Raw genomic sequence first — 24,919 nt, 5'->3', positions numbered from 1 at the left:
CTGTTATTTTGTAATGCTGTCACAGGCCCTGAACATAATGAAGAAGAACTGGACACAAATGAATAACGCAATCCAGTGGAACAGGAATAGAAGCCAATGCACTGGAAGCCATAACTTATTGTAAAGTGCAAGCCCTCATTCACAATAAACATGTGTGTTGAAACCATGTGATGGTCTTTCACTTCTTCCAGACTCTCAATATGGGGTGGCTGTGCATTATGTAGGTAATGTGAGATGGGTATCTGGTGTCTAAACCAAGCAAAGCTCAATAAAGTGCACATCTTTTCCCTGTGCTTTGTCTAGTCGGCTCATTTTATGGAAAGCAGATTGCCTTGCACAGATTCTTCAAATAAGCTATTTAAGTTATTTCCACCTGCAGTTAATTACCCTACTATTTAAATCTGAGTGGAGATCCAAGCAATTACTAGAAGAGCCATAACAATATTCAATTCTTCAAAATCACTCCAATGAAAAAACTATACATGAGGAGGCCGGATTGGGACATGAGTTCAGACAGCCTCAGCCATTGCTTGTGGATTCAATTATGTCCCACAAGTTAATACTTGCAATGCAAGCAATGACTCTGCAGTGTGTGCCAGAATGAACAGACCCTGTCACTGGTCCTTGCGGGGATGTGTGCTACTAGGACTTGTAACAGGAGATGTGTTGCTAGGCAACCAGTTGAGCAGGTAGGCTCGCCCAGCGCTGAGCTGATCAAGGTCTGTATTGGCGGGGGGAAGCACGAGGCAACTGCGGCGCGATGCTGCATAGTCTGCTTACTGTCTGAATCTGATAACACCACCACACTGTATAATCCAGGAATGAGAAGCAATGGGTTATCCTGGCCAAAGGGAATGCTGATGCTGGTTAAAAAAAGATTGCTGTGATGCTTCTTCAAAACTAAGCAAGAAATAAATAAATAAGAATAATCATTTAATCGTTTATTATAAGATGCAAGTGATTACTGGCTGTGGAATTCATCTAATTCCTGTAAACACGTGCTGGGTTATCAAATACCAGTTTGGTAACCACTTACTGTGCATTCCAATAAATTGGGCACAATCTTAAAGTTTCTTTCGCTGAAAAAACACTGGTTTGCTTCCCTGCGCAGCTGGACAGCTCCACCTGTGTAACTCATCGGCGCTTCTGCCCACGCTTCAGCACGAACCACGGGGTTCAAAGTGAAAATGTACGGGAGTAAGAAGAGCTCTGACTCCCTGCAGAAGACCGTGAGACAGGCTTACAAAACGGCAGCCCTGCGGCAGGACTTTAATAAATGGGATTTGCAAGACTAAGCGCTGAAAGACTGTAATGAGTTTTGTCAAAGCAGCTAACAGGCAAATAATGGATGGACAGCCTTTCACACATTACTGCTAAGGAATAACGAAATGAAATCCTCAAGTCGACCGCAAGCACATTAAAAAGGATTTGAAAACCAATCCGCCTTGTAAACAACTACTTAAAGACTTAATATAACACGCATGCGCAGCTGCACTGGGAAAGCAATTCATTAGTTCGGCCGTTTACACTTATAAAAGATATCGCGCTGTTAATAACCAATATAGGGTTCTGATATTTATTATTATTATTATTATTATTATAAAGCGGGTTCATTTCAATTCTCTGGAGCGCATTAACTATTAGCAATGTAAAGAAGCATTGGTACACTCCCGAAGGAGGTGGCGCATTGAAAGCGGGTTCTCTGGAGCGCATTAAGAAGCAGCAGCAGTAGTTACCTCGCATCTTCGTCACACTTACGAAGAAACACGTCGATGTGTTTGTGCAAAAAAACATTAAGAGCGGAAACAGAATTAAAATATTAATGCATCTGATAACGATAACTTCAGAACAAAACGGATATTAGCCAGTTTACAATACCGGCTCAGTACATTTTACAAGCATTCAAAAAAAGTTTAAGTTCATTTAAAGTTTTTTTGTTTTTTTTTTATCAGTGTGTGTGTTAGCATTTTTTTCGATTCCCAAGTTAGTTAATAAATTAATTAATTAATTATATTAATAAATAATAATAATAATAATAATAATAATAATAATAATAATAATAATAATAATAATAATACATCTGCATAAAGATTTGACCTGAAGTACTGGCAGTGGATATTAGCCTAACTATCTAACGACGAAATAAATAACGTAATAAATAAATTAAATACATTATTTCAAGTGCATATTTTTGTATATGTTAGACAGAAATGTTGTAGACCACGGGATAAGAGAGCAGGCTGTAATTGCATTTGCACTCTAAATATCTAATCCGTCTGCTTTCTGAAATTTGAACGGCATGGCTGTACATGCAAATTACATATTTTAGGCATACAAATTGTCAAAAATGTTTTGCAACAGTTTATAAAAATATTATAGTATAGGCTTTCTTTCAAAAGCTTTAACAGAAGAGGTTTCTTGTAAATGTTATTTTAGAAATTGTTCATGCCACACGTGTGTGTTTAATCTGAAACACACGCACACACAGACGCGCGCGCGCACACATACACACACTCAACACACTGACACACACACACACACATTCAACACACTGACACACACACACACACATTCAACCACTGACACACACACGTGTGTATGTACACTCAACCGAGAGGAGGAGAGCGTCTCTCTCTCTCACACACACACACACACACACACGCACACGCGTGCACATTTGAAATAAAACTGAGGGGCGCTGCATTTCCCATTCCCAGCCAGCTGTGTCCGAGTTTTATCATCAGTTTGTCGACACGCTGGAGCCTTCTTGCGCTGACATCTTGATTATGAAAATTGTGTTCTATTGCTAAGCATCACTGACCGTACAACAGCTTTCAGAAAATTAAAAAAAGGGATGTGAGTTATTTTAGATTATTATTATTATTATTATTATTATTATTATTATTATTATTATTATTAGTAGTAGTAGTAGTAGTAGTAGTAGTCGTTAGTAGTAGTAGTAGTAGTCCTAGTTGTTGTTGTTGTATTAATAGTAATCATATTTGATGAAACAGTTTAAAGTGAATATAACATATTCAACAGAACTATACAGACCATAACGACTGGGTTTATATAGCCTGTACTGTTATACTCTATTAGTAATAGTAGCCTATATGTAGATGTTTTGGGGGCGATGCCTCCAATACACGTTTCTATTTGCCTGTGTGTGATGCGCGCTGCTAACTGTCGCGAGCTGTGATGACCTGGCTGGATGATAGTGATGCATGCTGAATGGATGCATGACTGTGAGATTCGTCATGTACTGTGAGACAGCCGGGCCAGGAATGACGGGGTTAACGAAGCGCTGTGATGCAACTCCGGAGAAGGAGTCTTCGCCTATAAATGTCCCCGCAAGGCAGTCTTAGAAGCAATGCTACCTTATCTAACTCCTCCAACCCATTCAGCTGTGCCGTGTGGAGCGAGGGTTCTACCACACTTCCATCGTCAACTGGATCTGCTGTTGCCTTTTACCTGATGTCCCGTTATCTGGTTTGAGTTGAGTCCTGTTTGCACAGATGCATTTGAGACTTTTCGCAATTGTATTCCTCGTCAACTGCGCATTTATGCTGAGCCAGCAGACTTCGAGAACGTTGAGTGGTAAGTAAAACTGCGAAGGGACAATAGCATTGGGGTCAGGAGTTTTGTATTTGAAGCGTGTTCACGAAGGGAGACTAGCATTGGGATCAGCAGTTTTGTATTTTGAATCGGTTTCATATACAGACCTATTGGACACTATTTTGTGTTTAAGATAGCTTTTCTTCAGTGTATGCTACCGCTCATCTCTCAGTCTGATGTCATATTATCTCTGTGCATTTGTAGTGATTTATTTATTTTGAAGGCAGCAAAAACAAAACCCAGTTTAAGTTTCTCATGATCAGGAAATGAACGTGGAGTAGCTAAAGTTAAAATTATCTTTTTTTTTTTAATTATTTAAGTCCAATAAGCGATGGTCTTCCTTTCAATTTTTGAGGTTAGTTGCAGTTTGTGGATACCAGAATGCGCTGCTATAATGTAGCCTAGGCCTATATATTTTAGTAACTGCACATTTTTAGTAATGCATTATGTTTTAAAGTAACATTTTTTTTTTATTTATTTACAAGAATTGTCCGTAACAGAGTTTCAAAAGCGCAAACCCTAATCGCGTGATTGTAGAGTAAGAATGGGAGTAGCCTGTCATATACGATCTGAAATAAGATGGACATGTTCATTATTGAATTTTTCTCTGTGATATGTAATATTTCCTGTAAAGAAAGGTGGTAATAAAGCAATGCACATAACCATGTATCAGATGCTGTCCGTTGCCCGCATGTTGCTGCTGTCTATATTGCTGTGTATGAAATGGAAAGAGAATATAGTGGTCTGTTTTTTTACAAGTATAACACACACCCAGGTGCAGGGGTTTAGTTCATGCCACTATAGGCTGCTTAAACACATCACATTAATTTTGATTTATTTAAGATGCTCTTCAGGTGCCTCTTCTCCAGCAGCAGGTTCAATCCAACAGGTGCTGTCACACAACACCTTTCCACACCACTGCAAAACCAAACTTCTGAGGCATTTTAAGTAGTCCTAAAGATGTGCTTGTCAGCATGCACAATATAAAATATGCATTTTATTTTATTTGATTGACGCCAGTCCATCGCAGATTATTATTATTATTATTATTATTATTATTATTATTATTATTATTATTATTATTATTATTATTATTTATTAATTAACTTATTATTTATTTATTTATTAGCAGACGCCCTTATCCAGGGCTACTTGCAATTGTTACAAAATCACAGTACAAACTATCCCATTATAAAATATCATATTAATCAAGAGCGCACTGGATATTTCTTTTCTTTATTTTTCATCTCTCTTTGTTTTTTTGCCTGCTTCCCTGGTGGTTTCAGCACTATTTATAGTCGAACATGTAATCTGCGCTCAGTTTAGACCTGGTTTTCACAGCTGAACTGAAACACTAACGCTAACACTGTTTATGGTTTGCTAAATCGCTACATTTGTATGTAAATGAGGACACTCCCCTAAAGTTGCAGAGTGGGCATTAAAACACAGTTGCAAAATCACATAGATGGGCAAAGTCTGTTTGAGATCCGCTGTGTCAGACCAGCTTTGTTCTGAGATCCGCTGTGTCAGACCAGCGTTGTTCTGAGATCCGCTGTGTCAGACCAGCGTTGTTCTGAGATCCGCTGTGTCAGACCAGCTTTGTTCTGAGATCCGCTGTGTCGGACCAGCTTTGTTCTGAGATCCGCTGTGTCGGACCAGCGTTGTTCTGAGATCCGCTGTGTCAGACCAGCTTTGTTCTGAGATCCGCTGTGTCAGACCAGCTTTGTTCTGAGATCCGCTGTGTCAGACCAGCTTTGTTCTGAGATCCGCTGTGTCAGACCAGCTTTGTTCTGAGATCCGCTGTGTCAGACCAGCGTTGTTCTGAGATCCGCTGTGTCAGACCAGCTTTGTTCTGAGATCCCCTGTGTCGGACCAGCTTTGTTCTGAGATCCGCTGTGTCGGACCAGCTTTGTTCTGAGATCCGCTGTGTCAGACCAGTGTTGTTCTGAGATCCGCTGTGTCAGATCAGCGTTGTTCTGAGATCCGCTGTGTCAGACCAGCTTTGTTCTGAGATCCGATGTGTCAGACCAGCTTTGTTCTGAGATCCCCTGTGTCAGACCAGCTTTGTTCTGAGATCCGCTGTGTCAGACCAGCTTTGTTCTGAGATCCCCTGTGTCAGACCAGCGTTGTTCTGAGATCCGCTGTGTCAGACCAGCTTTGTTCTGAGATCCCCTGTGTCAGACCAGCTTTGTTCTGAGATCCGCTGTGTCGGACCAGCTTTGTTCTGAGATCCGCTGTGTCAGACCAGTGTTGTTCTGAGATCCGCTGTGTCAGATCAGCGTTGTTCTGAGATCCGCTGTGTCAGACCAGCTTTGTTCTGAGATCCCCTGTGTCAGACCAGCTTTGTTCTGAGATCCCCTGTGTCAGACCAGCGTCGTTCTGAGATCCGCTGTGTCAGACCAGCGTTGTTCTGAGACCTGGAGTTACAAGCCATAAAGAACAGACAGCCGCTACTGTCTGTCACTTTACCATTTAGTAAAGATCTTCAGTCCGAGAGTAACACCTCCTTCCTCACTTTATTCTGCTGCTCATTTTACATGATGGTAAAGTTTGAGATGCACATTTTTGCACTGTTTTTAAAAAATAGAAACATTTTTAAAAATAGCTGAAAATAGCTGTCGTTTTGGATAAATTCATTTTTCATTAACATTTTTTTTTTTGTTTCCATTGTTTTGTATAGGAGGAAATGGCTTCCTTCTAGAAGGCTGTCATGCATTTGCGTCTTCCATATGTCCCCATATCAACACTAGTAGAGATCCTTTTTAATCCATCCCCATATGAGGTCGCCATGCACAGTCAGTAATTTATTCCAGCCTTATAACCGAAATGATAAAGCACAGAGGTAACTCAGACAGTAGTAGCAGCAGTATTATTTGTGTTCAATCTGCCTCCAAAGCTAGTTTAGCGATGTTGAGAATGGCTGGAATTCGCTTGTGATCTGGTGTGCGTACTGTATTTCTTATTCTGGATTTGTAAGATCAATAGTAAGGAGCACATACCATTGTAACAGTCATGTTCGAAGATGTCATGTAAGGATACCCTGTGCTTCTAAACGCTGCTAAACAAGCACACTACTAGCAGATGAAATCAGAGCAGTCGTTTCCAAAAGGAGTCGTTCTTCCCAAACATTCTTTCAATTACTGTGCCTCTAATTGGGTTCTGTTGGCGTGCACCTTCAGCACTGCTAGAGTTATTACAATAGAAGGCAGGATAATTCGGGACAGATGCAGTGATAGTAATAAGTGAAATTAATCCAAATACTCATTGGATCTCAGCTGTGAGACATATACATGAACTGGTTTGTAGGAAACTAAGCTAGTAAAAGAAATTGATTGTGAAATGACCTCTGAACCTGATGGCTAGCAGTTAATTATTCTTACTGGAACTGATATGTAGTGACAGTAAAAATAAAACATTATTCAGAGAAGACTTTAAAGTGAACAGCAACCATGGCGCATTTTAGAGTGCTAGGACATTTAACCCACCGCGCCAGCAACCCCCAGTGCTCTTAAAAAATAAAATTATTATTATTATTATTATTATTAATAATAATAATAATAATAATAATAATAATAATAATAATAATAATAATAATAATAATAATAATAATAACAACAACAGGTAGGCTGTGCAGAATACATGATGTTTCAGTTTATTTTGAGTCAGAGCAGCTGGTCTACATGAAAAGTGTGTGTGATAGATACAGTTCTCTAATCTGTGGCACTCTCTTGTTACACTAATAGTACAAATAATGAGGTTGGAAGATGGCTTGGCAGGGGGTGCGGTTTAAAGAAAAGCCCCAGTAGGCACGGGCTCCTTGTCTGCTTCTCCCCAATCAGGGTTTGAAACGAGATGAAAACCATTCGGTGATCAGCAGGGCCAAAGGAGTCTTCACTGGCTACATTCACAAACATAATACACTTTTCCTGTTTTCATCTAAATTGAAAAAGGCATTCATTTGCTTTATTAATAACACATTTCACAAGGGAGGTGGATTTCCTCCCGAGTGTAGAGAAGATTTGCAGTCGAAACCGAATAATATATCAAGAAATTCTCGAGCCAAACGTGCATCATTAGCGAAAGTCACGAAAGCGGCTACAGGGCTCTCTGTGTGCCTCCGGCAACCAAACAAAACAAAAGGAGTTTGGAATGAGCGCTGAACATTATCTAACACGATCACATGTACATACAGACCCCCTTCACTCGCTGGGGGCATCATTTAACAGGTTAACTTTCCTAGCTATGTATTAATACATGTGTGTTTATGTTTTTAACTTATGGCACGGCAACTTCTGGAACACCATAGAGTGCACACAAACTGTTTTACAATTTCTAAAACTTAAACAAAAAAAATGTGTGAACAAAGGATATATACATGTGTGTGTGTGTGTGTGTGTGTGTGTGTGTGTGTGTGTATGGCAGTTTAATGTATTGCACATTCTTCTCTGCATATATCTGTAAATAATATATAGTAGACCCCTAGCCGATATTCAGTATGTGTGTGTGTCTTCTGATGCCAGTGAGGAGATGAGCTTTTATCTTGAACTCTTTTACTGTCCTGTCTGCATTAGCAGCTTGTTTTTAGAAAGCTTGATCCAAGTCTACCATTATATTTGGACTGCTCCTTCTCTGAGGTTTCCATGCTGTGATAAAGTACAGAAGAGTCTTTCATTTATAATAAAACACACTGCGTTTTTGCATTAATCAACAAAAAGAATTTGCAGTGTGCTAAACTGCACTCGTAACCTTAAAGTCTCGGACAGTCAGTACCTACATTTCTCGATAGTCTGACGAGATTTGTGAGAAGAATAAAACCCAAAAGCCACTCAGAACAAGAGAGCAGTGTCCACACGGCAATGCTTGCTTGTGGCCTTTTACTGTTTGAGTGATCCGAGCAAATCTGAACAGGATTCAAAACAGGGCCCCAAGTATCCTTTTATCACTGCTGGCAAGCTAAAGATTTAACTGAATGTGTCTTTATCTAATTTAATAACCCCCCTTGTCTGGAAACTGATGCAGTGCTGCAGTTCAAATGCTGTCCAACGCTATTCCGGCAATGTGAAAGACAGCTTTTCCTCTTAAAGCTGATTTCTACACTTTTATCATGGTATGTGGTTCCATCCAGAGTCGATAAGCAGTAGAAAAAGTGAATCACAGTAGTTATGCTATATATTTATAATAGAATCAATGCATATTTGGGATGTGCATTGGTCATTACATTTTTTACAGAATTCATAGAAAATTCGTTTAGAAGTTGTATCGTCCTTTTCTCCCAAAGCGTAATTAGGTCTAAAACCACAGGGATGTTTTTTTTTTTATTATTTTATGTAATGTGTTTTTTCTCTCTCTCTCTTTTGCTATGGTTTGTTTATTCATTTTCCACAGTAAAATTTGACGTTCAAAACCTGCATCTAAAGCCAGTAGAATGTTAATGCAGGGCTCAGTAATCATACTGCTGAGAATGCCCAGAGAAGCCTTTGCCTTGACTGTGAAATCGGAAGGCCTGGTCACTCATCCCCTGTGGAAACCAGACAGCCTTTTAATGAATGTGCTTTAAAGTTTGCATGCAATGGGACTCGTAATAATTGTAATTTGCCTCTGGGAAGGAATGTAAACACATCATACAATATTAACACAAGATTGGATCATCACTTAGCTATTAACCGTTCATTTCTACAACTTAGATAATATCCTGTAGATCAGACATAAAGAATATCTTGCATTGAATTCAATGTGCGTGTAGATTTCTGAATAATCTGTGTGCTTTTATTTACAGTGGATTCATTTAATTTAATCAGTGGCAAAAGGACTGTACAAATGACAGAAATAATAAAGATTGTTCCATAAAATACCGCTGAGTGCAGTAACTTTACCTTTAGCATTGCACCGGCTCCCAGAAGTAGCATCTTCTGTAATGTGCATATGGGGCCAGCATTTAATTGAATCCAGAGCATTGAAACCTGTTTTTTATTATATATATATATAGATATTCTTTTTATCTCTGAATGCTCGTCCTAGTCACGCTATGCTCATTTTCCTTTGTAATCGGTGAAATGCAAACAAGAGGGTAGTCTTCGGATGGCTTGGCTTGGCGTACTGTGTGCTTCTGTGATTATCAGTGTGCTAGTGTTAGCAGATAAGAAATTGAGTGTCTGCCCTTTGTGGCTGTTTTCATCAAAGATTCAATACTAGTATATTTTGATTATTACACAGAAAACAAGGATGTCCAGGTTCAGTCTTTGCTTGTGTTGGATGAAATAAAAAAAGAGTTAGGATGATTAAAACCGCTCAGAGTTTTAGACTCACTTCCCGATGGAGGTTCTACCCTGTGCTGAAGTCCCCTGCATTATTGAGTGTTGCATTGCCATTGTAGAAATGCACTATAGATACCTATAGAGTTATGCAACCATGCACTATTATAAATATGAGGTGTCAGGTTACGGTAGATTTCAACCTTCTTATGGCACGGTGTCTTGGACTTGGAGTCTAGCAGAGTAGTCTATGAAGCCTATCTTTGAAGCTTGGTAACTTGTTGGGTAAATCTCCAGTGAATAATTTCTGAAACATCTTTGCATGCTTTTCAAATTGATTTAAAAAATGCATGCATTTACTTTTTCTTTCTCATACCAGACCCTGATGAGAAGTGTCCCCGGTCTCCCGTATATTTATAAATGCATTCAAGCAGCTGCATGCGTAGCTTCGTTTTGTTTCTTTTAAAGAATGTGGGAAATGATCTTTAAATAGAATTGATTTTGTGTACATGAGGAGAGTTGAGCGGTGTTGCAGGCCAGCAGATTTCACTTAGTGGTATAATGAGGCCGCTCTCTGCTGGCACAAAATAGACCAATAAAGACCAAGGCCCCTTCTTTAGATCTTTAGCGGTCACAGAAAACTGACAGTTTGTGTAACATAATCCTATGAACCTTTAATTACTTCATATCCATTCTTACCACTGTCAGATTGCTTGCATTTATAAGGATAGTGTATCGGAAAAGTAATCAGAAATATGTGAAAACGTGTGTTACAATACAAAATGTATGTCTATTATAACCCAGTAAACAAAGCTTTTAATGAAAAAAATGTTCACTTAAAAATCAGACTAAAATGTACCAGACCCTATTGTTTCAGTCAGTTCTGATTTGCAATGCTGACGCTGCCCCTGTTTGTTTCAGTCAGTTCTGATTTGCAATGCTGACGCTGTCCCTGTTTGTTTCAGTCAGTTCTGATTTGCAATGCTGACGCTGCCCCTGTTTGTTTCAGTCAGTTCTGATTTGCAATGCTGACGCTGCCCCTGTTTGTTTCAGTCAGTTCTGATTTGCAATGCTGACGCTGCCCCTGTTTGTTTCAGTCAGTTCTGATTTGCAATGCTGACGCTGCCCCTGTTTGTTTCAGTCAGTTCTGATTTGCAATGCTGACGCTGCCCCTGTTTGTTTCAGTCAGTTCTGATTTGCAATGCTGACGCTGCCCCTGTTTGTTTCAGTCAGTTCTGATTTGCAATGCTGACGCTGCCCCTGTTTGTTTCAGTCAGTTCTGATTTGCAATGCTGACGCTGCCCCTGTTTGTTTCAGTCAGTTCTGATTTGCAATGCTGACGCTGCCCCTGTTTGTTTCAGTCAGTTCTGATTTGCAATGCTGACGCTGCCCCTGTTTGTTTCAGTCAGTTCTGATTTGCAATGCTGACGCTGCCCCTGTTTGTTTCAGTCAGTTCTGATTTGCAATGCTGACGCTGCCCCTGTTTGTTTCAGTCAGTTCTGATTTGCAATGCTGACGCTGCCCCTGTTTGTTTCAGTCAGTTCTGATTTGCAATGCTGACGCTGCCCCTGTTTGTTTCAGTCAGTTCTGATTTGCAATGCTGACGCTGCCCCTGTTTGTTTCAGTCAGTTCTGATTTGCAATGCTGACGTTGCCCCTGTTTGTTTCGGTCAGTTTTGATTTGCAATGCTGACGTTGCCCCTGTTTGTTTCGGTCGGTTTTGATTTGCAATGCTGACGCTGCCCCTGTTTGTTTCGGTCAGTTCTGATTTGCAGTGCTGACGCTGCCCCTGTTTGTTTCGGTCAGTTCTGATTTGCAGTGCTGACGCTGCCCCTGTTTGTTTCAGTCAGTTCTGATTTGCAGTGCTGACGCTGCCCCTGTTTGTTTCGGTCAGTTCTGATTTGCAATGCTGACGCTGCCCCTGTTTGTTTCAGTCAGTTCTGATTTGCAATGCTGACGCTGCCCCTGTTTGTTTCAGTCAGTTCTGATTTGCAATGCTGACGCTGCCCCTGTTTGTTTCAGTCAGTTCTGATTTGCAATGCTGACGCTGCCCCTGTTTGTTTCGGTCAGTTCTGATTTGCAGTGCTGACGCTGCCCCTGTTTGTTTCGGTCAGTTCTGATTTGCAGTGCTGACGCTGCCCCTGTTTGTTTCAGTCAGTTCTGATTTGCAATGCTGACGCTGCCCCTGTTTGTTTCGGTCAGTTCTGATTTGCAGTGCTGACGCTGCCCCTGTTTGTTTCAGTCAGTTCTGATTTGCAATGCTGACGCTGCCCCTGTTTGTTTCAGTCAGTTCTGATTTGCAATGCTGACGCTGCCCCTGTTTGTTTCAGTCAGTTCTGATTTGCAATGCTGACGCTGCCCCTGTTTGTTTCAGTCAGTTCTGATTTGCAATGCTGACGCTGTCCCTGTTTGTTTCAGTCAGTTCTGATTTGCAATGCTGACGCTGTCCCTGTTTGTTTCAGTCAGTTCTGATTTGCAGTGCTGACGCTGCCCCTGTTTGTTTCAGTCAGTTCTGATTTGCAGTGCTGACGCTGCCCCTGTTTGTTTCAGTCAGTTCTGATTTGCAATTTTGACGCTGCCCCTGTTTGTTTCAGTCAGTTCTGATTTGCAATGCTGACGCTGTCCCTGTTTGTTTCAGTCAGTTCTGATTTGCAATGCTGACGCTGTCCCTGTTTGTTTCAGTCAGTTCTGATTTGCAGTGCTGACGTTGCCCCTGTTTGTTTCGGTCGGTTTTGATTTGCAATGCTGACGTTGCCCCTGTTTGTTTCAGTTGGTTTTGATTTGCAATGCTGACGTTGTCCCTGTTTGTTTCAGTCAGTTCTGATTTGCCTGACGACTGCAAGAGCTGTCTCGAGTGCTCCGGAGACAACGGCTGCCTGAAGTGCCCAGAGAAGCTATTTCTGTTCATTCAGAGAGAAGGGATGCGGCAGCATGGCTCATGTGTGCATTCCTGCCCACCAGGGCACTACGGCATGCGGGGGCAAGATATTAACAGATGCACCAGTAAGTGTGGAAAGAACAGAGCTTCCAATCCATTTCAGAGCAGCTGTGTAGCACTGTGCTTTCAGATCTATAGAACAGCTTCCAATCTGTTTCAGAGCAGCTGTATAGCACTCTGCTTTTAGATCTATAGAACAGCTTCCAATCTGTTTCAGAGCAGCTGTATAGCACTGTGCTTTCAGATCTATAGAACAGCTTCCAATCTGTTTCAGAGCAGCTGTATAGCACTCTGCTTTCAGATCTATAGAACAGCTTCCAATCTGTTTCAGAGCAGCTATATAGCACTGTGCTTTCAGATCTATAGAACAGCTTCCAATCTGTTTCAGAGCAGCTGTATAGCACTGTGCTTTCAGATCTATAGAACAGCTTCCAATCTGTTTCAGAGCAGCTGTATAGCACTGTGCTTTCAGATCTATAGAACAGCGTTCCAATCTGTTTCAGAGCAGCTGTATAGCACTGTGCTTTCAGATCTATAGAACAGCTTCCAGTCTGTTTCAGAGCAGCTGTATAGCACTCTGCTTTCAGATCTATAGAACAGCTTCCAATCTGTTTCAGAGCAGCTGTATAGCACTGTGCTTTCAGATCTATAGAACAGCTTCCAATCTGTTTCAGAGCAGCTGTATAGCACTGTGCTTTCAGATCTATAGAACAGCTTCCAGTCTGTTTCAGAGCAGCTGTATAGCACTCTGCTTTCAGATCTATAGAGCAGAGCTGGGTACATTATTGTGTTATATTACTTGTACATACATTTTTTATAGTATTGAGTGTTTCATAGTAACATATGACAGAATATATACAACACTGTTTATTGATAAAACAAGAATATAAAAATGCTTTCTGTTTAATAAATAAATGTATAGACATTTGTATCCATCTTAAATCAAAAGTTATTTCTAAGATAAAATCAAATAGAAAAGCTTGCAATCTACAGTAATAGAATATTTAAATATGCATTACAAAATAAATCGCTGTACAGTGCACAAGTTAAAGCATGATTGTTTGGTCCCCTTTTTAACTCCATTTATTTTAGAGTGCAAGACACCAGATTGTGAGAATTGTTTCAGCAAGGATTTCTGCATCAGGTGTAAAGCTGGATTCCACCTGTTTAAAGGGAAGTGCCTGAGCAACTGCCCAGATGGGACTGCCCCCCATCTCACAGACTGTATCGGTGAGAGCGGGAACTGCATGCTTCTCTCTGATAATGGGTTTACTCCAGTCTTTAATCAGCACCTACTTCAATTCAAACAATTAGAATCACCGTTAGAGATTTCAGGTGCCCTTCTTGGGGTGTTTTGTGTTTTTTCATTAACATGATTTGCTCTGCTTGATTAAAGAATGGAGGAAACGCTCTGGAAATATGCCCCAGTATGTGTAATCTTTTAATGGGCAACTTGGTACGGATCTGACATTTTCTCTGCTATTAGAAACACTAGAGCAGCGTGCTGTTTCTTACAGCCACTGGGGGCAGGGCGTTGCAGGGGAGCAGGTTAATGGCTACGCTGTGGTGTAACTGATGTTCTGAGAGCTAAGACGTGATTCTTAGAGCTCTGGGGAGGCCATACGGCCTCTTCACATTTAAAAAAAAAACTTATAATATATAAATAATAACTGAAAACAGCAAATCATTGAAATGATTTTTGGAAAATGTTTATGAGAACCTCAAAATAAGTACGTAACAGTAAGACAAAAAACAGCATTGCATGAATATATTGACATTAATTGAACATTGAAGACAGTTACTGCTGTAAGCCCTATTTGACAAACTTTACCAGCAGCACTGCCTCCGCGCTCTGACACCTATCCTGCCATTGTAAACGCAATTGAGACACACTTATTAATCAGGCATGCTGTACTTACAAAACCCTGAGACACTTTTACTACCAGCTTTTTTAGGAGCCACGAAACTCTAAAGACTTTTGACAGCCTGCAAATAAAACACGGATCACTGAAATCTTGCAATTTTAAAATAAGTTATTTTTATAGTTGTTCTAGGGAGCTTGCCAAATCGATGATGTTGGTTTGGACTTGTTTCTGCAGAGGGCTGTGAGGCAGGACAGTGGAGCGAGTGGACAGTGTGCACCAACAATGGAAACCTGTGCGGGCACAGATGGGGGACACAAAGCAGGAGCAAAGAGATTGTTAGAAAAGAGACGGAGGAGGCGGCCTCCTGCCCAGCACTGTCCGAGACCAAGAGGTGCAGGATGAAGAAGAGATGTCCTGGAGGTAAGAAATGCAGCTGCAAGGATGTGTTTCATTACAGAATGTAATGTTGGATCAGCTGCCATGGTCAGCGATCCACTTGTGTGGCAAACACTACATCATGTGACGATGCACTTAATGTGTAAATCCTGACAATGCTATATATGGTTTTACTGTACAATTGTGTACTTAAATATACAGTTACATATACTCTTAACAGGATGTCCATTGTAATAATGCATAATGACTAATTATCAGTAATGACAGATGTAGTTACTGAGTAATGACTAAGTAAATACATTGTAATTAGGGACACTTAATGTAAAGTGTTATCGCAAAATCAAACCCGCTCTGAAGTGACTTTCAGCCAGCTGCAGCTTTAATAATACACATCTGTGATGAAGAATGTGCCCCAGCATTCTTTGAGGTTTGAATTGGGTAACTCAAGAGCACTTTGCTGTATGCTACTTTTCCAAATAGATCACCACTGTTGTTTCTTCTAATCAAGCTCTGTTTTTTTTTTCCTTGACTGCAGTTCATTCACATGACTCATAGGTTGGTTAATGGTTGGTTAATGTGTTTTTTTATTTTTTTCTGGTTCAGTAATACCTTAATATCCAGCAGAGCCATTTTGGCATTGCGAAGCTGAAAACGTCCGGGATTCTTCGGAACTTTGGAAAAGTCCTCTGTTCTAGAAATTGCTTTATATTGACATAAAACAGATCACTAACACCGGTGCAGAAGGAAAACGCACATAATAATGCAAAACATTTTAATATTGATGCATTAATTGGTATGCAAACACATATATTTTAATTGAGTACCAGTCTATGGTAATTATCCTCCGCACTGAGGGTGTTAAAAGCCGATTGGAAGAGGATTTTCCTCTCATTGGGGCGCTGACAATTTTCCTGCACCGCGGAGGACAATTCGCTTCCAATTGCCTTTTAAGACGCTCAGTGTGAAGGTTAATTACCATAGACTGGTACTCAGTTGTAAAAGTATGTGAAGGACATCTGTTCTGGTTTTGAAATCAAAACATTAGTGAATGGATGTATTTAATACGTGCCGATAAATACTTCTGAAAGGCCATTACAAGGACGAGTATCAACACACCCTTACGCTGGTAGTTTTTTTTTTTTTTTGCCTGACGAATTTATTGTATGTATGTCTCAATTATCTAATAAACCGGGCGGGAGTGGACCTCTGGGCTGAGTTGCCCCGAACCGAACCCATGCCTGTTTTGCTGGACATCTTCTTAGACAGAGAGGTTTTAACCGGATCCATTTCATCTAAAAGAAACGCACCATAAGAGAGAAACAGAAATACTGTCTTTCTTCTTGATGACAGTCAAGACTGGAAGGGATTTTCTTAAAGCAGGGATAGTGCTAGTGATTAAACTACGCGTAAACGAGACCTTGCATGCAGCTGTAACCATGTGTGCGAAGCTCTTCGTGTCAGCGAGAAGCACATTAGAATATCGGTACACGTAGCTGTTGGATTTAAAAATATATTTTCCAGGGGGTGCTTAAAATGCTTTGAAGGCACCGGTGAGTTGGTGGGGTGATTCGAGTTTTTATTTGAAATTTCACAATTTGAAATTATTTAGCACCCCCACGTATATAGTGCGCTGAATTCCTCATATCTAGCCCATTGCTGGCACGGGGTGCGCTCTGATCTCAGCGGCAGCAGCTTTTTAAACAGACCCCTTGCAGTGTCACAAAGCCCAGGATTCAATTGAGATTTTTAGCTGGAAGGAAACCTGAAACAATGTTTATTTCAGATTTGATTAACATACAATATCTCAGACGCTTAGGCTACAATCTCCCAAAAGCTTTCTCTTCAGTTAAATAAAAACAAGTTAATTTAATTGGGCCGAGAAATGAAACTTGTGCACATAAAATGCTTATGCAAAACAAAACCAAAATATACAAATCTGCGGAGAAATGGAGACAGCGGTCTCTATTCAAATGCTCGAACCGTGCAACAAAGTGCGACGTCTTTTCAGCTGCTCTTACAACAACACGATACAGCAAACTTGAATACTGTGTGCAAGTGCGCAGGAGGTCAGAGCCGTGGTATGTTAAATTGAGCAGAGTAACCTTTTATAAAGAGCTGACCACTGTAAAAGCACAGCAAAGTGCAATAAAGCATAAAAGCATGGTAAAGAATAGCGAGGTAGGATGAAATAAAAATCTTGGCAAATCCAAGGTGGATTGTGGTAAATGCACAGTATAACAACGGGAACAGCATGATCAAACTGCACAATTATAGCGGGAGGCTTTTATAACGGAAATACTGTAACTTCAGATGAATGACATCCACCTGTAAACCCAAATAGCACATCCCTTGAAATGATCGTATAGGACTGTCCCTGGCTATTCCTTATACTGACATCAATACAACAAAGAAACACTAACCCCTTCTCTCTGTGAGAGGACGACCTTCACATCGATTGAACACAAGAACTGAAACATCCTAGAAACTCAGATACATCCAGGAACATTGATTCCTTGTATTTTATGGACATGGTTCATTCTCTGCACATTGGATGTAGGGTAAAGTCTATCAGATACAAACATAGTTACAACACATGCGCTGTGTATTTAAACTGTCTTCACGTGGGAATCTATCCAACCATAACTAGAAGGACTGTGAAAAATGAAACAATCTGCAATGCATTTTCTTAATGTTTACGGTCAATTTTAATCCAAAACATGTTTGTTAATTAAAAAGCAGTTTTCATAGTAAAGGCAGTAATTATTTTATTTTGGTACCACCATAGCATAAGTTTTTAATTTTTTTTTTTTTTTTACCGCACTCCCACCTATTTGAATTATTTGATTCACAAGATCACAGCCTGATGATGTAACGTGTAATCCTAATTTTACTGGTTTTGATTACACTGTATATTATACACATTCTCCTGTAGACGCAGCGCATTCAGTACAGCGTAATCCATTCAAAGGGAGTCCAGGAATGGGATCAAGCCTTACTTTTACTGAGAGCAGCATTCAAAAAGAGTGACTTCAATAAACAAAGCTGTCCACTCACCTAAACAGTTCAGCTTCATGAAATCCACGTGGAACCTTATCAAGCAATCACTTGCTGCTGCTTTGAAACTGTTGACAGCTAATGGTGCAACGTGCATTAAATTACATGTGTGAGGCCACTCCTGTTTTATCACTGCGGCCTTTAGCTGGTTTATCTTGCATGCATCTACAATCTTTTTTTAACATAATGTGCTTACTGTGTGAAAAACTGCACTAACCTGGATTAATATCATCTTGTGATAATTGAAGTGGGCTTCTGAGCAACATACAGTACAGATTGAACGATAAATCTATTTATATATAACATTACATTGTTATGATACTGCAGCATTTTAATAATAATAATAATATATATATAAATTCATTTATATATATATATATATATATATATATATATATATATATATATATATATATATATATATATATATATATATATAAATGCTTATCCGATAGTGAAGCATTTGGAAGAACTCCTGCACTATTTTACAGAATTATCACTGAGCGTCTCCCAGTGTGCAGGACACAATGTTGCGCTTGCTAACATGGTATTATTTAAAAGACAGAGCTGGAAAATTGTGGCTCTGCATCTGTGATTATCATCCAGAAAAAAAAGAGAGAGCTCTGTTTAGTTTACTGTACACTGTAAACCACAAAGTCATTCTAAACAAATTAAACCAAGTTACATTTAATTAAAAAATAAACTTTAATTCATAACACTCATTCATTTTAAGTTAGTTGAACATTCAAATGTACTTTAGTTATTCAAACGTAAATGGTTTAGTAGAATCAGGGGACTAGATTCCCATTAGCCCTTGCAGAACTTGTACAATTTATTAATGGAATTGTTTGTTTTTTATTGTGTTGTTGTTTTGTGTATGTGCGGTTGCACACGTGTGTTCCTTGTCTCTTGTGCCCACGCCTGCTCCCATACACATGTTCTCTTTGTGTTGAGTGTGGCAGCCCCCGTTCGGTGGTCAGTCTGCGGATGTGACCTCCCTCTCTTCTCGCTCTCCCTGCACCTCTGCCTCTGCCTGGTTCCAGCACTGGTAAATGCTGCTGTAAGCTCATAAGCAGAATTGCTGCACTGGCAGCTAATACAATAGCAGCTAATTGCACATCCTGTTGCTTCAGCTGACTTATTGTTGTTTAAATTAAATAAAAATGATCAAACTAACTTGACCGTTAACTACACAAGCAATACAAACATTAGAGACTAACAAATCTGCGATGCTTATAGACTACACAAACAATACCAGCATTAGAGACTAACACACCTGCGACAGTAATAGACTACACAAACAATACAAGCATTAGAGACTAACACACCTGCGACAGTAATAGACTACACAAACAATACAAGCATTAGAGACTAACACACCTGCGACAGTAATAGACTACACAAACAATACAAGCATTAGAGACTAACACACCTGCGACAGAAATAGACTACACAAACAATACAAGCATTAGAGACTAACACAGCTGCGATGCTAATAGACTACACAAACAATACAAGCATTAGAGACTAACACACCTGTGACAGTAATAGACTACACAAACAATACAATCATTAGAGACTAACACAGTTGTGATGCTAATAGACTACACAAACAATACAAGCATTAGAGACTAACACACCTGCGACAGTAATAGACTACACAAACAATACAAGCATTAGAGACTAACACACCTGCAATGGTAATAGACTACACAAACAATACAAGCATTAGAGACTAACATAGCTGTGATGGTAATAGACTACACATGTGATAGACTGCTGTATAAAATATTCAGCCCACAAGCCTGCCCCTTATACTCTTAGACTGAAACTTAAGGAGTCCAGCAGTTAATTTAGTGAAGATGTTGGTTCTGTTTTTATACAAGATTACAGGAAACCTGCTCAAGGTAAAATATTCCAATAAAATAAACCGCCAGCCACGACACCATTCCAATTCAGCAGATCATGCACATCTTACCCTGTTGTAATGGAGCTGTGTTGCCATGGAAATGCGGAGCTCATGTCTTGGAGCAGTAGCCCAGGCCGTCGTCGTTCTGATTGCTGTTGAGTGGCACCGATCGGTTGAACTGAGGCTCCAGTCCAATAGATACTAACTTGCACACTCTCTTTGTAATCATCTGCAAAGTGCAGACAATCACACTGCACTCTTCACATCAAAACTACCAAATTCGACACGTTCAATATGTGTAATACGAACCAGATGAGATGCCAGAGACGAGCAGCCCATCGCCCACCATGTGGAAGACATTCTGTTGTATGAAATCTGGGAGAAATCAAACTCATGTTACACTGCGCCACAGTAATGAAACCTGATTCAGCAAGGGCTCTGAATGGAGATAGTGAGGAGTGGGTTTGTATGATTCTCTCTCTCTATGCTCTACTGTGTATACAGTGTGGGAGTTAAGAAAAACAATCACTGCTGAAAAGATACTTAGTTTCTACAGTATTTGCTGGGCTGGTTAGTATAATTTATATAATGCTAAATTACAGTTTAACCTGGAAAACGAGAACACCATGCCATGTATCTATACTGGCAGAAGAAACCCTTTGAAGCTTCAGTTGACCATGTGTTGCAATTAGATGGTGGGACTGTGTGTTCTTATTTGAGATTGTTTTTCAATTGTCATAATTAATAGCAGTATCAGTACATTTCCAGTTTGCACAGTTTTGTGAGTTATTTGCAGCCAGCATAACAAAATGTTTTTACATAAGCTCAGAGTATGATATGGCATGAGTGTATTCTTTGGGCCATGATAGTAGAATTAATAAAGATTGGAGCTGTGTTAAAAAGAGTCTAACTACCTCGTCTCTGTCTCAGATTTCATCCTTTCTTCGAACTGCTCCCCGCACACTCTCTCTGTGCTCCCTCTAGTTATCCCTTCATTGTGCAGACATGCTGCACCCATTGTCTCCCTCGTTAGTATAACTACCTCACCTCTGTCTCAGAGTTCATCCATTCTTCAAACTGCTCCCTGCACACTCTCTCTGTGCTCCTTTTAGTTATCCACTGGAATGAGTCAGAAACACTGTCCCTGCAAACAAGATCACACAGGCTGCCATCTCAAGACGTTCCTGTCTTCCATGCTTACCTGCAGCACCTGTGAGTTCCGATGTCTCAGGCTGGATTCATTTCAGAATATTTCCACAACTCTGTGAGATGGTGGCGTCTGCTGAGCAGCACACCTGTCTGACACACTGCCTGTGCTTTATCATGTCTGCAAGTCCACAGCAGAAGATTTCAGACCGCCCTTGATGTTTTGTAAATGAGAACTGGATAAAGAAAGAAAGAAAAAGAAAGAAAGAAAGAAAATCCGGTGTGAGGAGGACGGCCACAACTGGGCAGGATGCCCCTACAACCAGGCCCAGGAAGAGGTGCCGTGTTCACCCCGGGCATCAGGGGCCACCCCACTACCTCCAGCACCACCACCTTCACCACCGTCCCAGGAGATCTGGGACTGGTTGATGCACCCTGAGGCAGACCTCATCCACGATCTCCCCATAGTTATCAACACACTGTGGCGTCGAGATGGGGAGAGGTGGGAACAGTGGGAGGAACAACACCACCCGGCCTCCTTCCCAGAGGTTGCCCTCATGGTGGTTAATTACCTGGCGGTAGACATGGGAGATGCCCCGGTCACTCCAATAAAGAGGGGTGAGCCGCCTTCCCGAGAGCCAGAGAGGGGTGAGGAGCTGCCGTCGCTCCCAGAGCCAGTGAGGGGTGAGGAGCTGCCGTCGCTCCCAGAGCCAGTGAGGGGTGAGGAGCTGCCGTCGCTCCCAGAGCCAGAGAGGGGTGAGGAGCTGCCGTCGCTCCCAGAGCCAGAGAGGGAGGAGGAGCTGCCGTCGCTCCCAGAGCCAGAGAGGGAGGAGGAGCTGCCGTCCCCAGAGCCAGAGAGGAAGGAGGAGCTGCCGTCCCCCAGAGCCAGAGAGGGAGGATCCGCTGCCCCCCAGAGCCCGAGAGGGAGGAGGATCTGCCGTCGTCCCCAGAGCCCGAGAGGGAGGAGGATCTGCCGCCGTCCCCAGAGCCAGAGAGGGAGGAGGATCTGCCGTCGTCCCCAGAGCCCGAGAGGGAGGAGGAGCTGCCGTCGTCCCCAGAGCCCGAGAGGGAGGAGCCGCCGCTCTCAGAGCCCAGAGGGTAGGAGCTATGGCCCAAGGATGCCTGCCTTGCACCGCCCAGGGATGCCATGCCCGCTCCGCTCAGGGATGACACATTTGGATCGCCTGGGGTTGCCTGCTGCTCCGCATCGCTTGGGACTGCTGGTGTCTCCTTTTTGTTTTCTAGGGTTGCCGAGGGAGTTCCACCAGAGGGAGCCGGGCCGCCGCCTCCGCCACCAGAAGGAGCCGGGCCGCCACCAGAGGGAGCCGGGCCGCCGTCGCCACCTCCACCACCAGAGGGAGCCGGGCCGCCGTCGCCGCCTCCGCCACCAGAGGGAGCCGGGCCGCCGTCGCCGTACTACCTTGGAGATCCGGGGCCCCCTCAACCAAAGTAGGCTTGGGGGCTCCGACATCAACCCCGCCCACCACCACCCACCATAACAGCCCACCCAAGGGACATAATTGGACTCTTGGGGGGAGGGGGGTGGGGAAGGGGGGGGAAGGGGGGAGTTGGCCGATTGCGGCCGGTGTACGTTGTACATGGGGGGAGGTGTGTGGCAGAGCAAAGCTCTGCCCTTTTTAAATTGGCAGGAATGGGGTTAACTTCCCCTACCTGCCTGGGTTTATTATGTTCAGGTGGCTGGGGTTAATTAGTTGATTAGGTTGATTAACGATCAATCAGCGCCCAGCCACCTGACATAAAAGGAGGCCTCTGATTCTCATTAGGGAGGAGGGAGCTGAGGAAGCAGGTTGGTTTTTTTGGTTGTTTGGAAAGTTTGAATCCAGTGAAGGCATTGCCCAGCCTGGAAATTGTTATTTTTGTAAGTTTTGCTTTTTGTCTTTCTTTGTGTTTAAATTGCTTTGTTTTGGCCCTTGTGCCCTTTCATTTTTGTGTTTATTTATAATAAAATAGTTATTTTTTTGAACTGCAGTCTGTTTCTGGGCCTCTTTCCACTCGCCAGCCTGCCACACTGCCTATGAGAATAAATCATATAGAGGGCTGATAAAATGGGAAGCTGGCGTTATTACACTTATTATTATTATTAGTTTCTTAATCACCACTCAGGAACTTCATTTCTATTCCTGCTGTTTAAGATTGTGATGGCTTTGATTGTGTGTGTATGTGCATACTTGTGTTTGGTGTGTGTGTCATATGGTGTGTGCATATATGTGTGTGTTTGCATGCGTGCATACATGTGTGTGCGGGCGTGCATGTGTGTGTGGTCTGTGTGTGCGTGTCTATGGTGTGTGTTTGTGTGTGTGTGTGTGATTAAGGGAATCTAAATTGTCCACACATGTTAAGTATAAATCTGCTTTTTTTTCTCGGCAGAGAAAAAGCCTCTGAATAAGAAGGGGAAGAAGCAGAGAATGGCGGGGTGACGGAGCCCCCGGGACAGCCCTAACGAACCAGCAGACAGGCTGACCCCTAACCCTAACCCTCACCCTAACCCTAACCCCAACGAACCAGCAGACCGGCTGAATCCTAACGAACCAGCAGACCAGCTACTTGAAGTGTGAACTTTGTCTTATTGCAAGTATGACACAGAAAGAGATTATCATTAGGATGGGTGTGGCTTGGTCCTCCACTAATTAAGAGATTATTATTAATATGGGTGTGGCTTGGTTCTCCACTAATTAAGAGATTATCATTAGGATGGGTGTGGCTTGGTTCTGGCTTGACATTGTTTTACATGTGCTTATAAGCAGCGGACTGTATTCGTGGGGTAACAGAGCTTAGCATCATACACTAAGGCCCTGTCCAAACTACATAACCGATCTCAGGACCGTACTCTAAACCGTTCTCATGAATCCAGCTCAAAGCAGCCACGCTGCAGTACTGTTTCATGTTGAGTCGGGTTTAATGAGTCCACACACTATTAGAACAGTTCTGTTACAGCTTCCAGCAGCTCAGTGAACATTGCAAATTAATACCATAGCATCCCAGCATGCACTCTATTTTATTTTAAAATAATGTGTTATGCTTCATATTAATAGAGGTCCAAATTGCTTAAAATAAATAAAAAATAAAACAAGTATTTTAGAAGAAGTAGGTAACACACACACACACACATACACACACACTCACACTCATATTTATATATATGTGTGTGTGTGCAGTGTTTCTCCTTTGCTGTGCAAATTCTGGAGTTGCTTCACTTTCTCACCTCAGTCCCAGTGAGTAAACACCCCCCCTGAATCAGTGGAGAATCAAGCCCTCGAGAAAGAGCTACTCCATCGTCTTTGCACATTACAGTGATGTTGTTTGAAATGTATCTCGTGAAATAGAAATAACCGGATTGTCCCGAGAACTGCACAAAGCACAAGAAGAAGAAGAAGAAGAAGAAAGAAGAAGAAGAAGAAGAAGAAGAAGAAGAAGAAGAAGAAGAAACCGCTAATATTATTTTGAGATCTCTACTTAAGATATGGGAAATGAGTCACTGAAAATGAGGCGTGTCACTTTCAACTTACCCCATTGAAATCCTATATAACTATCGGTTTCCATTTCCAAATTATTATTATTATTATTATTATTTTATTATTATTATTATTATTATTATTATTATTATTATTATTATGTATCTTAACAATATAATAATTGTATTATAATTTAGAGCAAAGTTATTATTTCAGATTTGCACTGATGACGAGTATGAACAGTACAATTTTGTATTCGTATTTTCGGATCAG

At 41.5% G+C, this 24,919-nt stretch overlaps 1 protein-coding gene across 1 annotated transcript; it reads left to right on the top strand.

Annotated features, from left to right (window-relative positions):
- Positions 1-3,228: 3,228 nt before the first annotated feature.
- On the top strand, positions 3,229-24,259 carry rspo4 (R-spondin 4). The gene is made up of 5 exons (XM_041256933.1): positions 3,229-3,597; positions 12,680-12,868; positions 13,896-14,033; positions 14,903-15,088; positions 23,562-24,259. The coding sequence occupies exons 1-5, from the start codon at positions 3,516-3,518 to the stop codon at positions 23,609-23,611; spliced, it is 645 nt and encodes a 214-aa protein (XP_041112867.1). The 5' UTR covers positions 3,229-3,515; the 3' UTR covers positions 23,612-24,259.
- Positions 24,260-24,919: the final 660 nt, after the last annotated feature.

The sequence above is a fragment of the Polyodon spathula genome, chromosome 8, assembly GCF_017654505.1.
Source record: "Polyodon spathula isolate WHYD16114869_AA chromosome 8, ASM1765450v1, whole genome shotgun sequence".
NCBI classification, from domain to species: Eukaryota; Metazoa; Chordata; class Actinopteri; order Acipenseriformes; family Polyodontidae; genus Polyodon; species Polyodon spathula.
This window is presented reverse-complemented; position numbering and strand designations above follow the sequence as displayed.